The sequence below is a fragment of the Salvelinus alpinus genome, chromosome 1 (assembly GCF_045679555.1).
Source record: "Salvelinus alpinus chromosome 1, SLU_Salpinus.1, whole genome shotgun sequence".
Lineage (NCBI taxonomy): Eukaryota > Metazoa > Chordata > Actinopteri > Salmoniformes > Salmonidae > Salvelinus > Salvelinus alpinus.
Window position 1 is genome coordinate 45,479,823 of NC_092086.1, and position 18,228 is coordinate 45,498,050.

The following is an 18,228-nucleotide window of genomic DNA, read 5'->3' on the forward strand; positions in this document are numbered from 1 at the left end:
TTTTTAAACCATTGCAGCTGCGCAAAAGATTCAGGGCTGACCCAAAATCATAGCGGGCTAAAGCCCTGAAAGCCAGGTCCTGGTGACGTCCATGGCGGACAGTAATGTCTGGCCACACTGGGCCACAACATATTGGTCTCGGGCACATTCATTTAGAACTTTTTAATGTCAAGGTGTATGCAAAGGTGGAGTAAAAATATAAATTTATTGTGAAGTGCATCATTTTTATGAAATGCCCTTGAAATAATGTGAAATAGGCTGTTAACTTTATTTTATACTTGACTTGACAAATCCATTCTACAAGATAATCAAAATGTAGCCTACAATATAAATCACAAGACAATGTAAGACAATTAAAATGACAAACAACAAACAACTCGGTATGAGTTTCAGTTAGGTTTATTGTCAGTGTGCCAATATTGGATGGACATTATTCCTCGGATGACAGCTTGACAGCTGAACTCCGGTTTAGCGGTACTTCTCCGCCAGGGCCAGAGCCAGTTGCTGCAGGAACTTGTCCACGGACAAATGGATCTCGGGGGTGAATTCGGCGGGGAAGTAGGCGGCAATGACCACAATCAGGTTGTGAGCCAGGATCTGCAAAGGAAAGGGAAATAGATTATTTCACCTTCACACAGGTAAAAACTCAGATTGTTTTTGGTGTTTTCCTTGTGTGTCTTTTTCTCTTACCTTGAAGTTGGTGGGGTCCACCCTCAGCTTGGTGGCGTGCAGTTCACTGAGCTTGGTCAAGAAACCAAAGAGATCGTCCAAGTTGCCAACACATTCATCGATCTGATTCATGATGGTGATGCCGTGCTTCTTCACTGGAGCGGAACCGGGGGCCACGGAAGCCCAGTGGGAGAAGTAGGCCTTGGTCTGGGGGTAGACGACAAGCATCCTGTCGTGGACATTAGAAATGAGGTGAGACAAAATTCATCTTAAATAATCATTCGTTCGGGGCCCCGCCCATATCTTCGCCGACATACACTCTTAGAAAAAGGGGTTCCAAAAGGGTTCTTCGGCTGTCCCATAGGAGAACCCTTTATGGTTCCAGTTAGAGCCATTTTTGGTTCCAAGTAGAACCATTTTGTGTTTCAGGTAGAACCCTCTGGGAAAAGGGTTCCACATGGAACCCAAAGGGGTTCTACCTGGAACCAAAAGGGTTCTCTACCTGGAACCAAGAAGGGTTCTTCAAAGGGTTATCTTGTGGGGACAGCTGAACAACCCTTTTAGGTTCCAGATAGCACCTTTTCTTCTAAGAGTCTAGGCTACACATTTATAGCTTCCAAATTGACTGAGGAATTATGTGCTAATAATTTCAACAGCCTACATGTACCTAGTCTATAATTTATCATACATCGTTATGTAATTACCTGGAAAGAGCCTGTTCTCCAATCTCATCGGATTTAGGGAGGATCTTGCCCCAGATGGCCTTCACGTTGGCTTTGTCCTTGGCTGAGAGACTCATAGCTGCGTCTTGTCCGTTTATCCACTTAAATGAGGATGCTAAGAAAAGAAGCTTGTGAGCGTGAAAAACTCAGAGGCTGTTTTTATTGAGGCACAAGAAAAGGCACACCCCGATATAATCTTGGCTCCACCTCTGATTGGGAATTTGTCCAAGACATGATTCATGTTTTTTTTATACGTTATAATTATGCAACCGAGCCAATTCGTGTAATGCCCAACATATGACCTTAGCACATAATACCTTCGTTTGTAAAAATGTTGTCATAACAATGCATGTATTTATTTCATATAGATTGAATAACGAAGGGTTTTTGAAACACTTAATACCTCAATATTTTCTTTACAATTAAAGTTTAGTCGTAAGTAATACGACTCGCAAGGTTTAATATTGCAGCACTCATTGGTGAGTGAGTATAGGCTATGTGATTCTGTAACCTACAAAAGGTTCGACGGAAAAATCGATGGAAAGGTTTTGTTCTGGTAGCAAAACGTACCCTATGCCTATCACAAAGCATTTTAATAACATATAGGGCTACGCGCATTGTATTTCAGTGGGGTTAAACAAAACGCTGCAGTTTCATTGAAGTAAATAGGCTGATATCCACATTGAATAGTCCAGTTAGAACCCATCATGTAATTCCCCTGATGAAGGCAGATAAAACTACTTTTCACCAACTGACATTTAGATTATCATTCAGAAAGACCAGAAATATGGAACTATCAAATGGGTGGGGCCTTCTGAATATTAAGATAAAACAATTTGAGTCATGCTCTTTCTTTAATAGTTTACCCCCAATCTAGGCTTTTTTTATTTTTAAATTAGACCCTAAATAAACACGTACATCAATAATTAGCATTTTATAAACATAATATTACAATTCAATGCCAATATTACAACGATCAATGAAAATAGTATTTAGGGCTAAAGGAACCATTAGAGGTCTATACATTTTACTTTTTGAAATTATGTTCGATTGTATCATTAAGTATGCATGTGTTTATGAAGGCTAACCATGACTTGTTTATTTCATCCGTATTAATTAGAATTTGGCAACGCCTAAATGACCAAGCATTATCTTTAAATGTGGAATGAGGTTGGCACAATGCCGATATGTGCCACACTCGAGGACCTTGCCCCCCCAAGACATTCATCCAATCATGTTCTGTGTTCTGTTCAGGGAGGAGATACTGAACATCAATAAATTGGACGTCCCATGAGACAAAAAGCTCAGGGATCTCTTGTAACATTTTGCAAGTACAAACGGAAATCAACAAACAAACGTCAACATGGTCAACTGGACAGATGCTGAGCGCAGTGCCATCGTAGGCCTGTGGGGAAAGATCAGCGTGGATGAGATCGGACCCCAGGCCCTGGCCAGGTACATTCTTATAATATTTATGTAGAAATCATTAAATAATAACACGATAATAGGCTACCTAGGTTATTTAGCACTAATTGCGTAGTAGGAAATCGCGGTGTTCACCATTGGTGCGATACAGACCATATTGATTGTTAAGTATAATTGTAATGCCTGTTGTATTCATTTTTAGACTTCTGATCGTGTCTCCATGGACTCAGAGACACTTCAGCACCTTCGGCAACCTGTCCACACCCGCTGCCATCATGGGTAACCCCGCCGTGGCCAAGCACGGAAAGACCGTGATGCACGGACTGGACAGAGCTGTGCAGAACCTGGATGACATCAAGAACACCTATACAGCACTGAGTGTGATGCACTCCGAGAAACTGCACGTGGATCCCGACAACTTCAGGGTGAGTACTTAACGTAATACATATAGCCTACTATTTTGTGCTTCATACTATTTTTTTTTTTTAAGGTATGACCAATTTTCCTTCGAGACATTTAGGAGAAAATAGTGTTATGCATTAAATAGCGGTGTGAGCCGATGTAAAGTGTATGACAATATTATTTTACCGTCCACTCTCCACAGCTCCTTGCCGACTGCATCACCGTGTGCGTGGCCGCCAAGCTCGGTCCCACCGTTTTCAGTGCTGATACTCAGGAAGCCTTCCAGAAGTTCCTGGCTGTCGTTGTGTCCGCTCTTGGCAGACAGTACCACTAGAGCATCACTCGACAGCATCAATATGGAAGAGAGATGACACTCCAACTCCAGTCTGTTAGGCTGGAAGCTGTGCCATAGCGACACGCATTGAAAATAATAAAATCAATTTAAAAGCGTTTATCTTTTTGAAGTGTTGTTTTTTATGGAAAACGTTCTCCTGCAATTGTACTGATGGCACATGGTTTCTACACTCTAAAAATTAGGGAATGTGAATGAAAAAAACTATTTTCATGATGGTTTTCATACAGATACTTTGTTCATAATCTAGAGGCCTATGGGATATTCATTGATGAGATATTCATTGATGAGAGGAAAGAGGATGGCAAATGTGATCTGCATAACATACCAATAGCAATTGACATACCTTTGTATGCCTCCTTCTTGGAAGAACCTTTTAGGGACCATTTTCAGAACCCTAAGGTTCTTCAAATAACTTTGGATATCTTAGAAGAACCCTTGTTGAACCCCTCATTTTTAGAGTGTATGAATTCTGTCATTTGCATGTTTTGTTAATCATCTGTATAATTACTATTTTGGAGATTCACAGACTTCTCCCTCCCTACACCTCTGATGAATATAACAGGAAACCTGTTCGATCACCATACACTGAAAAATCATTCTGGATATGGAGAACATCAACACATTAACATCAACGTACCAGAGGATAAACCCATTGGACTTGGGGCTCTGCTGAGAGTTTACCTCATATTTAGATTTTATTATTCTGCTTTGCCACTAAAATCATAATAAACACTGAGAACTAAAATATTGTGTTATTGTTGTTATTGTTATGCGTATTATTATTCATGAGAATAATAACTGGGGAGGGGGGTAGTTCAAAAATTAACCCCAAAAGGTTATTCAAATGGTTATTTAAGGATCCATTAAAAAGGGTTCTTAAAATAACTTATAGGGGTTCCTCCACAGTTTCTGAAGGATACTTCAGGAACCTTTTATTTTTTATGTAGTTAGGCCTTCAGAGGGTTCAAATCAAATCAAATGTATTTATATAGCCCTTCTTACATCAGCTGATATCTCAAAGTGCTGTACAGAAACCCAGCCTAAAACCCCAAACAGCAAGCAATGCAGGTGTAGAAGCACGGTGGCTAGGAAAAACTCCCTAGAAAGGCCAAAACCTAGGAAGAAACCTAGAGAGGAACAAGGCTATGATGATACAGGCCTAAACCTAGGGCAACATATCTTCCAGTTTGAAATCAAAATATATATATATTGTAATGACCCGGCTGGGTCATAAAGGGAAAAGAGACGGACTCTAGGTGTGCAGGTCAGAACACAGGTTTATTCATAAACTGGGCTATTGTTCCGGCCACAACCCACGCCGCTAAATGCCGAACGTACACAATGTTACCCTGTCGGGTCAAGAGTCACTCTCATAGGAACAGATCAAGGCACGAACAGAAGAGACAGAACAATGAGACAGTAATCCCTATTTATGCATTTCCAAATCCCGCGGTATTACCCATCATACCCCCCCAACCTTTCCATCTGTCCTGACATATTTAACCCCTGCTAGTAGCCATGAGAACCATAACACACCCACAAACACAGAACACAATACCGGGTTGTTACATAGCCCCCCCCTTTCTAAACCCTAGCCCCTAGGGTTACACAACAAAATCCTTAAAACGACCCGGAGGTCGCATCAGTCTCTTGGGCCTCCCCGTGACTCTCAGCGGTGGCCCCCCAGAACGCTCCTCTGCCCCAATGTCATTTCCAGCGCCCTCCGAAGAAGCAGCCCCCTCCCCAGGCTCAGGTTGTGCTAGAGTCTCCTCGTTAGACTGTTCCCGTGGGCTCACATCAGAGCCCTCACTCCCATTCCCTACCGTTTTCCTCCCTCTGTAGGGTGCCAATCGATCCCGGTGGACCACCACCTTCCTGCTCCGTGGGGGAACCTCCACCCGGTACGTCACCTCCCCCACTCTCTCTATCACCAGACACGGCCCCACCCATGCACTGTCCAGCTTTGGGCACCGCCCCTTCTTGCGCGTGGGGTTGTGAAGCCACACACATTCTCCCGCTCCAAAGTGCCTCCCCCTAGCGCGCGAGTCGTAGTGGCGCTTTTGGCGCACCCCTGCGTTTTCGAGTTGCTCTCTTGCGAAGGTGTGAGCCGCTTCTAACCGGTTCTGCAGACGACACACATAGTTCGGGCCAGGCAAAACCCCGTCGTCATTATCAGGAGGGTGGCCAAACGTCAGTTCGGCTGGGGTGCGCAACTCACGACCTAACATTAGTAGTGCTGGGGAGCACGCAGTCGATTCTTGAACAGCCGACCTACACGCCATAAGAATAAACGGTAAGTGGGTGTCCCAATCTCTCTGGTGTTTTGAGGTAACGATGGCCAGCTGCTGTGCTAATGTTCTGTTAAATCTTTCCACCAGCCCATCACTCTGGGGGTGAAGCGGAGTAGTGCGCGTCTTCTCCGCGCCTAACCGTCTACACAACTCTGAGAACACCAGTGACTCGAAGTTTCTTCCCTGGTCGCTGTGAATAGACTGTGGCACCCCAAACCGACTGATTATTCCCCCCACCAACGCATCAGCTACTGTCCCCGCCTCCTGGTCTGGGAGCGCGTAAGCCTCCGGCCACTTGGTGAAGTAGTCCATGGCGGTTAGAATCCACCTGTTACCGCTGTCTGTGGTTGGAAACGGCCCTACTATGTCTACCCCCAGTCTCTCCATGGGCTCCCCTACTGGGAATTGTTGTAGGAGGGCGTGTGACTGACCTGGAGGTCCTTTTTTAGCAGCACACTCGTCGCACTGCCTACAAAAGTCCTCAACATCCCTCCTGTGCCTTGCCCAATAGAAGCCTTTACGCATGCGCTTTAACGTTTTGGAGACCCCAAAATGCCCTGCGCCTACTCCCCCATGAAGCTGCTGTAACACGCTCCCCTGCAGCCTTTTGGGCACCACTACCTGCCACGTAATTTCTCCAGTCGCTGGCTTTTTCCACCCCCTCTGGAGCACTCCCTCAGCCACTCTAAGGACTGTGAATTTAGCCCACAGTCCTTTGGTGACTGGTGATAGAGGGGCTACTTCCCCCCACGGCGGTCGTCTTCTCTCTTCCACCCACCGCAGCACAGGACGCAGCTCTGCGTCCTCCTCCTGGCGACGCCTCCACTCCCCAACGTCCACAGCCTCAAGCTCCCGGCACTCTGTCACACTCAGCTGACTCACCGTGGCGGTGACTCCCTCCTCCCTGCACAGTTCTCTCTCTCGCTCCACCCGTTTGGCGCAGTACCCACAGCCATCCTCAGCACACGGGCGGCGGGACAAGGCGTCTGCATTGCTGTGGCGAAGGCCGGCTCTGTGCTCCACCTGGAAGTCGTAGGGTTGCAGCTCCTCCAGCCAGCGGGCAATCTGACCCTCTGGCTCCTTGAAGGAGAGAAGCCACTGCAGGGCGGAGTGATCCGTCCGGACCACAAACGGCAGGCCCCCCAGGTAGTACTTGAAATGGCGTACTGCTGCCACGACAGCCAAAAGCTCTCTCCTTGTGACGCAGTAGCGTTTTTCAGCCTTATCAAAAGTTCTGCTGTAATAAGCTACTACGTGTTCCCCATCAGGGCCACGCTGAGCCAGCACAGCCCCCAAGCCCTCATTGCTTGCGTCGGTGTCCAGGATGAACGGACGGTTCGGGTCTGGTGAGGCCAGGACAGGGGCCTCCATCAGGGCACGTTTGAGGGCCTCAAACGCCCGCTGGTGCTCTTCGGTCCACTGAAAAACAGTGTCCTCCTTGAGAAGGTGGTTCAAAGGAGCCGCTACCCCCGCAAACCCCTTCACAAACCTACGATAGTAGGATGCCAGCCCCAGGAAGCTCTTAACCTCTTTTTTCCCCCCTGGAACTGGACACCCCCTCACAGCCTCTACTTTGTCTGGCATCGTGCTGATGCCCTCACCACCCAGCTGATGCCCCAGGAACGCCACCTCCCTTTGCATGAAATGGCACTTTCCCGGGTGTAATTTTAGCCCCGCCCCCGAGATCCTCTCCAACACTCGCCTAATTGCCCCCAGTGCCCCCTCAAACGATGTGCCGTGCACCAATATGTCGTCTAGGTACACAACACACTCGTCTCTCGGAACCCCCGCCAGCACTCTGTCCATGAGCCTCTCAAAGGTGGCAGGAGCATTACAGAGCCCGAAGCACAGCACCTTGAACTGCCAATGGCCCCTATCCGTGGAGAAGGCCGTTTTTTCACGTGCCCCTGGCGAGAGGGGCACCTGCCAGTAGCCACTGCGCAGATCAAGGGAGGAGAACCACGAGGACCCTCTCACGTGGTCTAGCGACTCATCAATCCTCGGTAGGGGATAAGAGTCTTTAGTGGTGACAGAATTTAGGCCCCTGTAGTCAACACAAAACCTAAGTTTACCCCCTTTCTTAGGCACCATGACGACCGGCGCGGACCATGGGCTATCTGATGGCTCAATGAAATCAGCCTGTCTACAATAGCTGTGTCTGCTGCTTCCCTCCTGGCAAGGGGAATACGACGGGGCCGAATTTTAATGGGTCGGGCGTCCCCAGTGTCTATTTCGTGCTGGACTAGGTGCGTTTGTCCTACCTCATCTTCCCCCCAAGCGAAGCTATCTTTAAAGTCCAACAGCAGCTGCTTTAACTGTCTCTGTTGTCCCTCATCCAGACCCTGACAGTTCTTCAGCCACACAGCCTCGACGGCGTCGATAGCTTCCTCCTTCCCCCCGTCGGGCTGATGGGGTGAAGGAGCCAGTGTATTTTGGGCTACTGGGCTGCCTGTGCTTGCACCATGATGGGGAGTGAAGGCCGTCGCCGCCGGAGACAGCTGCTGGGATGGCACAACGACCAAGGGAGCAACCGGGATGACCGGTGGAGTCTCTGCAAGCTTGGAGGAAGACGGAGGGACAGCCCTGCCCCCTGCTGGCCCTCCCGAAGGCGACATTCCCACTGTGGGCCCCCCCGACAGCCTCAAAGTGCCCGACGCTAAGTCCAACTGAGCCCCACAGTTTTTCAAAAAGTCCATTCCCAGTATACAGGGGTCCTGCACCGCTGCTACCCACACCGGACACCCCACAGTTCTCCCCCCCATGGTCACAGATAGCTGACACTTCCCTAACATGGGGGCTAGCTCCCCCGTGACAGTCCGTAGCTGGACAAGGGTCGGCTCCACCCGCACCCCAACAGGTAGTATGTCTGGTCTCACCAGGGTTACTGTAGAGCCCGTGTCGACCAGGGCCAAACATTCCACCCCCTCTACCTTGACGATGACATTGCAGAAGTCCCCAACGGTGGTACGTCCCACCACAACTACAGGACTAGGAAACCCGGCGGCAGCTACACCCTGGGGGAGCAGGTCCCCACCCTCTTGTCTGCGCTGCTGGGTACCTTCTTTGCTTACAGTGGGTTCGGGGGCGGGGGGGTGGGCCCGCGCAGCCCCCTGCGCGCGAACCCGCTGTCGTTTCCCTGGTGACGGGGGAATCTGTCACACTCTCGCTGAATGTGGCCAGGCTGGCCACAACCCCAGCAGACAATAGGAGCTGAGCTGACACTGCGACGTTGCCTGGAGCCCCTCTCCATGACAAGCGAAGCAGTCTTGACTAGCCCGCCCAACTCGTCAACCCACTCCGGTTTTGTGACCCCTGGCACCCCAGCCACCGCTGCTCTCACCTCTGGTTGACTGGCGACTTCCACTCTCACTCCCTCACCCCAGATCAGCTCCCTCTTCCTGGCTATCTCCACTGCAGCCCGCAGAGATGGTGGGTCCGCCATCTGAACATGCTTACCCAGTTCGGTGGAAGAGAGCGCTCTAATAAAACTGTCCCGTGCCAGCTCGTCCTGCACCCCAATCGGCATAGTTGCATAAGCCCGCCTGGTCAGGCTCAGAATATCACTTGCCAACGCCTTTAATGATTCCCCCTGAAGTCTCTTTTTGTTACTCAGTTCAATCCGCAGCATGTTGGGCTGCGCGTCGCTGCCGAAACGGCCCCCCAATGCCTCCACTAGCGCACCATAGTCGTCCCTTTCGTCCGGGGCTAGCGTTAGCAGGCATTCCGACGCCTCCTCTGCCAGGCTCAGGGCAAGCTGTAACGCTTTCGTCTCGTCAGACCACCTCCCGGCTCTAGCCAACAACTCAAATTGAGTGAAAAAAACTTCCCATTTACCTTGTCCATTGAACTTTGGTAGTTTAGCCGCTACCGTGGCTAATGGCAATAGGTCGCCGCCATCTCTGTTTACCTTAGCAGGCCCAGCCATTTCCGCACCCGGTGACGTCGATATCCCCGTCGCCGTGACGTCTGCTCTCGAGCGGTGTGAAGGAAAACCCGCCAGTTCTGCCATCTTGCTGACTGACAATTTAACTCCCGCCATGTGACTCTCCAGCCTTCCTACGGCAGTCGCCGCCTGACCCTCCCGACCGGGTACCCCCGAGCCCACAACGGACACTTTGTCCGACTCTTCCTTAATTTTCCGCCTCGCCCCAAGCATCATGACCGTAGATGCGAGTCACGCTAACGCCAACCCGGCCTATACTGAACAGCTAACTCGCCTAGTCTATCCCGTAGTTCGAAAGCACTTCTGACACCAATGTAATGACCCGGCTGGGTCATAAAGGGAAAAGAGACGGACTCTAGGTGTGCAGGTCAGAACACAGGTTTATTCATAAACTGGGCTTTTGTTCCGGCCACAACCCACGCCGCTAAATGCCGAACGTACACAATGTTACCCTGTCGGGTCAAGAGTCACTCTCATAGGAACAGATCAAGGCACGAACAGAAGAGACAGAACAATGAGACAGTAATCCCTATTTATGCATTTCCAAATCCCGCGGTATTACCCATCATACCCCCCCAACCTTTCCATCTGTCCTGACATATTTAACCCCTGCTAGTAGCCATGAGAACCATAACACACCCACAAACACAGAACACAATACCGGGTCGTTACAATATATATACCTTTAAAATATTGGCTAATTTTAAAGGTATATATAAGCCTAACTATATTTATATATTTATATTCTTTGTTTTTAGATATTTAGATATTGATTTAGAAACAAAATAATTACTGCAATCCACTGTCAATAAATGCTTTTACCGTTTTTGGACTAAAACCCCATGTAGCCTAAGTCAATATTTTAAGTACATTTTTAAAGGTCATACCCAAATTATCTAAATAATTTTTGTGCAATGAAAAACGTGATTTCCCTGTGTTTTATATATTTCCACACTATAAGTTGGGAATAATAATGTGAAATTGTGAAAATGATGATAAATCCCTTTCAGTGTAAGAGTGGTTTGAAAAGACTGCCTGAAATTCCTGCCTGTTTTCATGGGATGGAGTTTTGCAAATAAAAGCTAGTTTTAAGTTTTCCCCTCTCCACTCAGACCACTCTCATAGTCCAAGCAACATTCCTACTTGAGAAATTGCTCTTGGCTAAGAAGATTTTTTTTGGATAGCCTACTTAATTGTTATTCAGAAATGATTTGATATTGAGATAAAAACGGCTGCATTGGACCTTTAAACACATTAATTGAGTAACACCAGTGGCAACTCGTCATTCAGCCAGTTTTGAGTTTTGAGCACCACACTTTGGTGTGTTACATTACATTGTTTGCAAACTGATATGTGACACGGATTAATGCCAAAATAATTAGCATTAATCCGTGTCACATATCAGTTTGCAAACAATGTAAAAAATAAATAATTTAGTTAATAAAGATACAAACATGGTCTCTTTTTTGCTTTCGTGAGTAAGGCAGCTCCAAAATGCAGGTGTTTCAGCCTAGCTCAGTGCTTTCTGTGGTGGTGGGTCTAGCCAGCAGAAAATACAGGGCGTTGCGCCTGATTAGCTTATTTTTCTGTCATGATTGGCTCAGTTTTCTGTCACTCATGGGACAGTATGTCATCCCCAATTCTAAGGTTAGAGATCGAACATTTTTGCCCCTTGTATTCTGCCATAGAGTTATATTAGAAGTGCCCATCCAAGAAGGCTCAAGGTCATTAGCCACAGATAGAATGACATCAAATCACATTATATCACATTGTAGCTTTGATTGGACTGGTCATGTCAACATCACTTTCAAAGTCTTAGCTAGCAGTCATCATCAGTTGTCATCAACTCGACAATCTACTAGCAAATCCTTTTTAATCCTTGTCATATGAAGAGAAATAATGAAGAGAAATTATAGATAAAACGTATCGATGCTCATCGGCCATTGTACATAAAGATTACACAACTAGTTGAAAATCGCAAATTCAACAATGAGTCGTTTGGAAGGAATCAGTGGCTAACTGCAAGCATTGCAAAGAAACCACTAACGTTAGCTTGCTTGTGTTTTTCCCCCCCAGTTCCCACCCTAAATCCAGAAAATGCCAGACTTTGATGACAAAATGTGCCAACAAAAGACTGCTGGGCCATCTTCACAACGTGAGTCCAAAAACATCCTGTATACTGCAAATAATTTGTCACAGAAACCTTCACAGGCCCGATGTTCCTCCAGGAAGTGAGTGCAACTAACTACTCACCGTTGGAGATACGTTGTTAATTTATAGCTTTATTGTATTTCAGAGGAAACAGCTCAGAACATGGATGGTCCCCAGGTAGTACAAAGAACAATTGAAGTCCTGTTTCTTAGCATTAAACAAAGGAAACAGAACCTCTTCCATCAGACAGGTTTGTTAAATTTCATGAATTTGAATTACACACACTTCATTTATTTTTCATTTCAAAGCCATGCAATTGAACAAATAATTCCATTTTCCATTTGTTTTGATGACAGATGGATGCAAGAAAAGACACCCTCTGCGCAGAAAGATATTGGTAGAAAAGTCCAAATTGACAGCTGCCATAGAGGAGTACAACACCCTTGTACCAGGTTCAGCAATACCATCTGCAGATGAGATCCTTTCTGCAGACCTTCATGCATGGCCTTGGGAGCTGCATGGACAAAGTTAGTAGTATGTTTGTGTGTCACAATAACTATGTTTCTGTTTTGCTATCTGTGTTTGTTCAGTTGCACAAACACAGACAGCACTGCCGTTAAAGTTACAAATCCAGATTGCATTCTTATGAATTTACAGCTGACATACTCACAAAGAAAATATTCTTTGACGGGTGATGCTCCTGAGACGGCTGAAGGAGGAAGAGTTAATTGTCCTAAAGGAAGTCAAGCAGCACTGGGAAAGCCTAAAGAGGGAATCGAAGAATGTGCAAGACATTGCTTCACACGTGGCACTTAACCTAAGCAGGCAAAGTAGGGGAACTTTCCTTAATATGTACAATTGATGTTGGCACCCTGTAATTGCTATTGTATTTAAGGAATACTTCATTGTATTTACCCTACACATTACGATTGTTGGTGTTAGGCTGGCAATTGAATCAGTCGGAAGCTGGGAGCAGAGGTCTCTTTTTCATGCTTCAGAGGAGAGTCAGCAGCCTCAGAAGACACCAGGACTCTGTCAAACTGACATACAGCAAAGCTATGGGCCAAGACCCCTCCCTCCTAGAAAATAACTTCATAGACGACCTCCTGGAAGAGGACATCCATGACAGCATCCACTACAGCTCTGATGACGAGGAATCTATCACAGACTGAAGGTGTTCGTTTGGGTGGGTGCACTTTGCACTGGGTAAAAAGTGATTCAGTTTGTTTTGCATATGTGCTTTATCTGCCTTCGTAAGGAAAAATAGTTTGAACATTTTATGGAAAATAAACTTTTATGTTTCTTCCCTGTTGACAATGTGACCATGTGGTACATATTTGAGAAGGGCGCTCGTCTGTTACTGCTTTTGCCCGGTTACATGACCAGGTCCGATGCACCCCTTTAAATGGCCAGTCTGCAGCTGCTACATCCACTTTTTGGATTCTTGAAGAATATCATTTATAAATGCCTCATGAATATAGTTCACCTACCATACCCCATCAGATCCCAAAATATACGCTTTTTCTACTCCGATCTTTGTAAACAAAGTAAATGTAAACAAACACTTTATAGCAGGTGTCAAACTCATTCCACGGGTGAGCCGAGTGTCTGTGGGTTTTTGCTCCTCCCATAATTGATGAATTAAGGTCACTAATTAGTAAGGAACTCCCCTCACCTGGTTGTCTAGGTCTTAATTGAAAGGAGAAAACACAGCAGACACTAGGCTCTCCATGGAATGAGATAGACACCACTGGACTATAGCCTCGAAACATGGTTTAAACTATGGTTACATTTCTCCAGCCCCATCCCTCTGCTTTTTACAGAACCATTCGCGGGGAGAACGATTTATTGTTTTACCTGGTGATTGCCGATTTAAACATTGTTAAACTGTAATGTGCTCCTGTGCTTATTAGTTTAGTTAATAAATAATAAAAAAAAAGGTTATCCTTGTCTTCAAGTAATCATTTGCATCCTGATGGAGCTACATCAGTACATTAGTCATGGGCTTTTAAGTCAACAATTCCTTATGTATTGTTGGATTGGACATTTTGAACGTTGAGATATTAAAGACATGATAGATCAGACGCATAGTATATTAAGTAGTGAAAGAGACTGGGTCTCTGTAGAAAGACAGATAGCTGTGGAATGTGTTGGATGAGAGGAGAGCAACGTGTGAAACAGGAGAGACAGATGGACATCTGTGGATTAGATGAAGGAGGGGTTAAGGTCAGAAGGTGAGGAGATGAGGACAGATTCTCTTAAAGGAGCAATAAAGGTTTGGTATCCTGTTACCCTCTTTATTAGCTTCCTGTACAGCCATAAAACTGTAAGGATTGGAGAGAGTAGGATGCATATAATTGTGATGGAGAGAAATGTTTTGCTGTCTGAATACAGCTGTACAGAACCTTTGGGAAGAATTCAACTTGGATAAGCTTCTCTACTGTCCGTGAGTTATTTACTCTGAAAAATAAGAACCTAACAGTATGTATGAGATGTACAAATGCTTAACTAGTACTGAGTACTTTGACCAGTTACTTCTTTACTCTCACTCAAGTAGTTTTTGAGAGGGCTACTTTTCTTGTACTTGAGTACAAGAACTGACTCTCCCATCTGCTGCAGATGAAACAGGTTAGTTGAAAAATAATGTTGCCTAGAATCTACAGGCACTCACACTGAATCATCAAAAGTGTGGACACAGAATGATTGAAGTGATTATTGTATTTTATTATGCTGACCCAATTATGACCCATGAGATCTTTTGGGGAAATTATTGCATAGCCCTTGTGTGTTAAACAGCAGAGGGAGCCCATCCACATCGACAGGACAGTAGTGGAGAAGGTGGAAAGTTAAGTTCCTCGGCGTACACATCACGGACAAACTGAAATGGTCCACCCACACAGACAGCGTGGTGAAGAAGGCGCAACAGTGCCTTTTCAACCTTAGGAGGCTGAAGAAATTTGTCTTGTCACCAAAAACACTCAAACTTTTACAGATGCACAATCGAGAGCCTCCTGTCGGGCTGTATCACTGCCTGGTACGGCAACTGCTCCGCCCACAACCGCAAGGCTCTCCAGAGGGTAGTGAGGTCTGCACAACGCATCACCGGGGCAAACTACCTGCTCTCCAGGACACCTACACCACCCGATGTCACAGGAAGGCCAAAAATATCAAGGACAACAACCACCCGAGCCACTGCCTGTTCACCCCGCTATCATCCAGAAGGAAAGGTCAGTACAGGTGCATCAAAGCTGGGACCGAGAGAGTGAAAAACAGCTTCTATCTCAAGGCCATCAGACTGTTAAACAGCCATCACTAACATTGAGTGGCTGCTGCCAACATACTGACTCAAATCTCTAGCCACTTTAATAATTAAAATTTTGATTTAATAAATGTATCACTAGTCACTTTAAACAATGCCACTTTATTTAATGTTTACATACCCTACATTGCTCATCTCATATGTACAGTGGGGCAAAAAAGTATTTAGTCAGCCACCAATTGTGCAAGTTCTCCCACTTAAAAAGATGAGAGAGGCCTGTAATATTCATCATAGGTACACTTCAACTATGACAGACAAAATTAGAAAGAAAAATCCAGAAAATCACATTGTAGGATTTTTAATGAATTTATTTGCAAATTATGGTGGAAAATAAGTACAAACCCTTATAAGCCCTTTTGATTCCAGGTAGAACCCTTTTGGTTCCATGTAGAACCCTTAAGACAAAGGGTTCTACATAGAACCCAATAGAGTTCTACCTAGAACCAAAAAGGGTTCTCCTTTGGGGACAGCTGAAGAACCCTTTTGGAACACTTTTTTCTAAGAGTGTACAGTATGCCTGCCTCCTGAAAAGTAGGGGACCATCAATCACTGGAATTGTTTTATTAATTTATTAAAAACATAATTGAACTTATTGACATCATTAACATTTATGAATAAACAATATAAGTTAATGCTAATTTACCTTTTGCATGTAGTCATATTTTCTCTTTCTTGGTCGGGGTTGGATGGGGTTGACTGTGTCATGCTCAGCGGGTTGGAGGGTTTTTTGAGGGTGACAGGGTGACAGGACTTTCTCCCCGTCTCCTTTGGCTCGGTTTGGGTGTATCTGGTCTCCTGGGCGGTGGGGGTTATTGGGGGTTCAACCTGGTTGGGGATCCGGGTGTAGCTGGTCTCCTGGGCAGTGAGGGGTATCGGGGGTTCAACTTGGTTGAGGATGGGGGTGTAGCTGGTCTCCTGGGCAGTGGTGGATATCGGCGGTTCAACCTGGGTGAGGATGGGGGTATAGCTGGTCTCCTGGGCAGTGGGGGATATCGGGGGTTCAACCTGGTTGAGGATGGGGGTGTAGCTGGTCTCCTGGGCAGTGGTGGATATCGGCGGTTCAACCTGGGTGAGGATGGGGGTGTAGCTGGTCTCCTGGGGGTCAACTATCAGACAGTTCTTGGGCAGCAACAGGAGGAGGGTTGGAGTGTGGGGGCATGGGTGTTGATTGCCACTGCGAAATAGAACATATTAAGGAAATGGTACAGACAAGTGGACAACAGTTTCCAATTGGCAGAGGTGAGCATGGATATTTAAGCAATAAGGCCCGAGGCGGTGTGGTATATGGCCAATATACCATGGCTAAGGGCTGTTCTCTGCATGATGCAATGCGGAGTGCCTGGACACAGCCCTTAGCCGTGGTATATTGGCCATATATCACAAACCCCAGAGGTGCCTTATTGCTATTATAAACTGGTTTCCAACATAATTAGAGCAGCAAAAATAAACGTTTTGTCATACACGTGGTGTACGGTCTGATATACCAAGGCTTTCAGACAATCAGCATTCAGGGCTGGAACCACCCAGTTTATAAATAAACTTCTACACAGGATATGTGAAAAGAACGTGTTGAAATGTTGCTTGCCTGAACTAACTCCTCTACTTGAATAATAATAATAATTATACATGAAACATACATAGCTGTCACGATCGTGTGGAAGAGATTCGGACCAACACGCAGCATGAGGAAAATAAGCCATCTTCTTTTAATAAATGAACGAAGATGAACATGAAACGAAAACACTATACAAACAAACAAAAAACAACAAATGATCGTGAAGCTAAATAACGCAAGTGCACAGACAAGCAACAAACGTTAAACAAGACAACTACCCACAAAAGCCTACTACCTATGGCTACCTTAAATATGGCTCCCAATCAGAGACAAATGAATGACAGCTGTCTCTGATTGAGACCCAATCTAGGCAGCCATAGACATAACTAGACAACCTAACAATACTCTATCCCATACACATACAACACCCATAGACTAACCAAAACACACACAACATACAATGCCCACCCCAACTCACGCCCTGACCAACTAAACATAATCAAAATAACATAAAAATAGGTCAGGAACGTGACAATAGCTTTACAATTGTAGAAACTAACAAACAATCAACAATCTAACTAAACAACACCAGACTAAACAAAAGGAAGAAAAACATTAAACAAAATAATTTGGACGCGAACATGCGTCCTTTGTCCTGATCTTGTCCACAGCGAGCCGGTGTTGCGCGTATGTGTGAGTGTGTGTGCGAGTGTGTGAAACAGAAGTGGTGTGTGTGAGGATGGTGGAAAGGGAGGTAAGGGTAGGCCATGGTGAAGAGGTGGGTTTTTAGGCGGGACTGAAAGATGATGGTTTTTAGGCGGGACTGAAAGATGATGGTTTTTAGGCGGGACTGAAAGATGATGGTTTTTAGGCGGGACTGAAAGATGATGGTTTTTAGGCGGGACTGAAAGATGATGGTTTTTAGGCGGGACTGAAAGATGATGGTTTTTAGGCGGGACTGAAAGATTATGGTTTTTAGGCGGGACTGAAAGATTATGGTTTTTAGGCGGGACTGAAAGATGATGACTCAGAGTCACGGATGGCTGGAAGGGGGAGTTCCAGAGCCTAGGAGCAACCCTGGAGAAGGCCCTGTCATTGAAACTCTGGAGCTTGGACCTTGGGATGACAAGGCCAACTGTGGTTGAGAGGAGAGAGCATGAGGGCTGGTAGGAGAGAAGGGCAGAGAGGTAAGGGGTAGCAAGGTGGGGGAGAGCTTTTTAGGTCAGGAGGATCTTGTAATTAATGCGGTGGGAGACAGGAAGTCAGTGGAGTTCACAGTGGATGGGGGTGATATGTTGCCAGGATGATTGAGTGGGTTAGAAGATGGGCTGCTGAGTTTTGAACCATTTGGAGCTTATCGAGGGAGTCTGTGGTAGTGCCGGGGAGTAGTGAGTTG

General features: G+C 46.0%; 2 protein-coding genes across 2 annotated transcripts; one reads left to right on the forward strand and one right to left on the reverse strand.

Moving 5' to 3' along the window:
- Positions 1 to 383: 383 nt before the first annotated feature.
- On the reverse strand, positions 384 to 1,623 carry LOC139539587 (hemoglobin subunit alpha-4). The gene is made up of 3 exons (XM_071342706.1): positions 1,374 to 1,623; positions 691 to 898; positions 384 to 597 (listed from the first exon to the last, which is right to left on the reverse strand). Exons 1-3 carry the CDS (start codon positions 1,466 to 1,468, stop codon positions 469 to 471), a joined length of 432 nt encoding a protein of 143 aa, XP_071198807.1. The 5' UTR covers positions 1,469 to 1,623; the 3' UTR covers positions 384 to 468.
- A 952-nt stretch (positions 1,624 to 2,575) lies between these two features.
- On the forward strand, positions 2,576 to 3,670 carry LOC139539650 (hemoglobin subunit beta-like). The gene is made up of 3 exons (XM_071342836.1): positions 2,576 to 2,846; positions 3,019 to 3,241; positions 3,421 to 3,670. Exons 1-3 carry the CDS (start codon positions 2,755 to 2,757, stop codon positions 3,550 to 3,552), a joined length of 447 nt encoding a protein of 148 aa, XP_071198937.1. The 5' UTR covers positions 2,576 to 2,754; the 3' UTR covers positions 3,553 to 3,670.
- Positions 3,671 to 18,228: the final 14,558 nt, after the last annotated feature.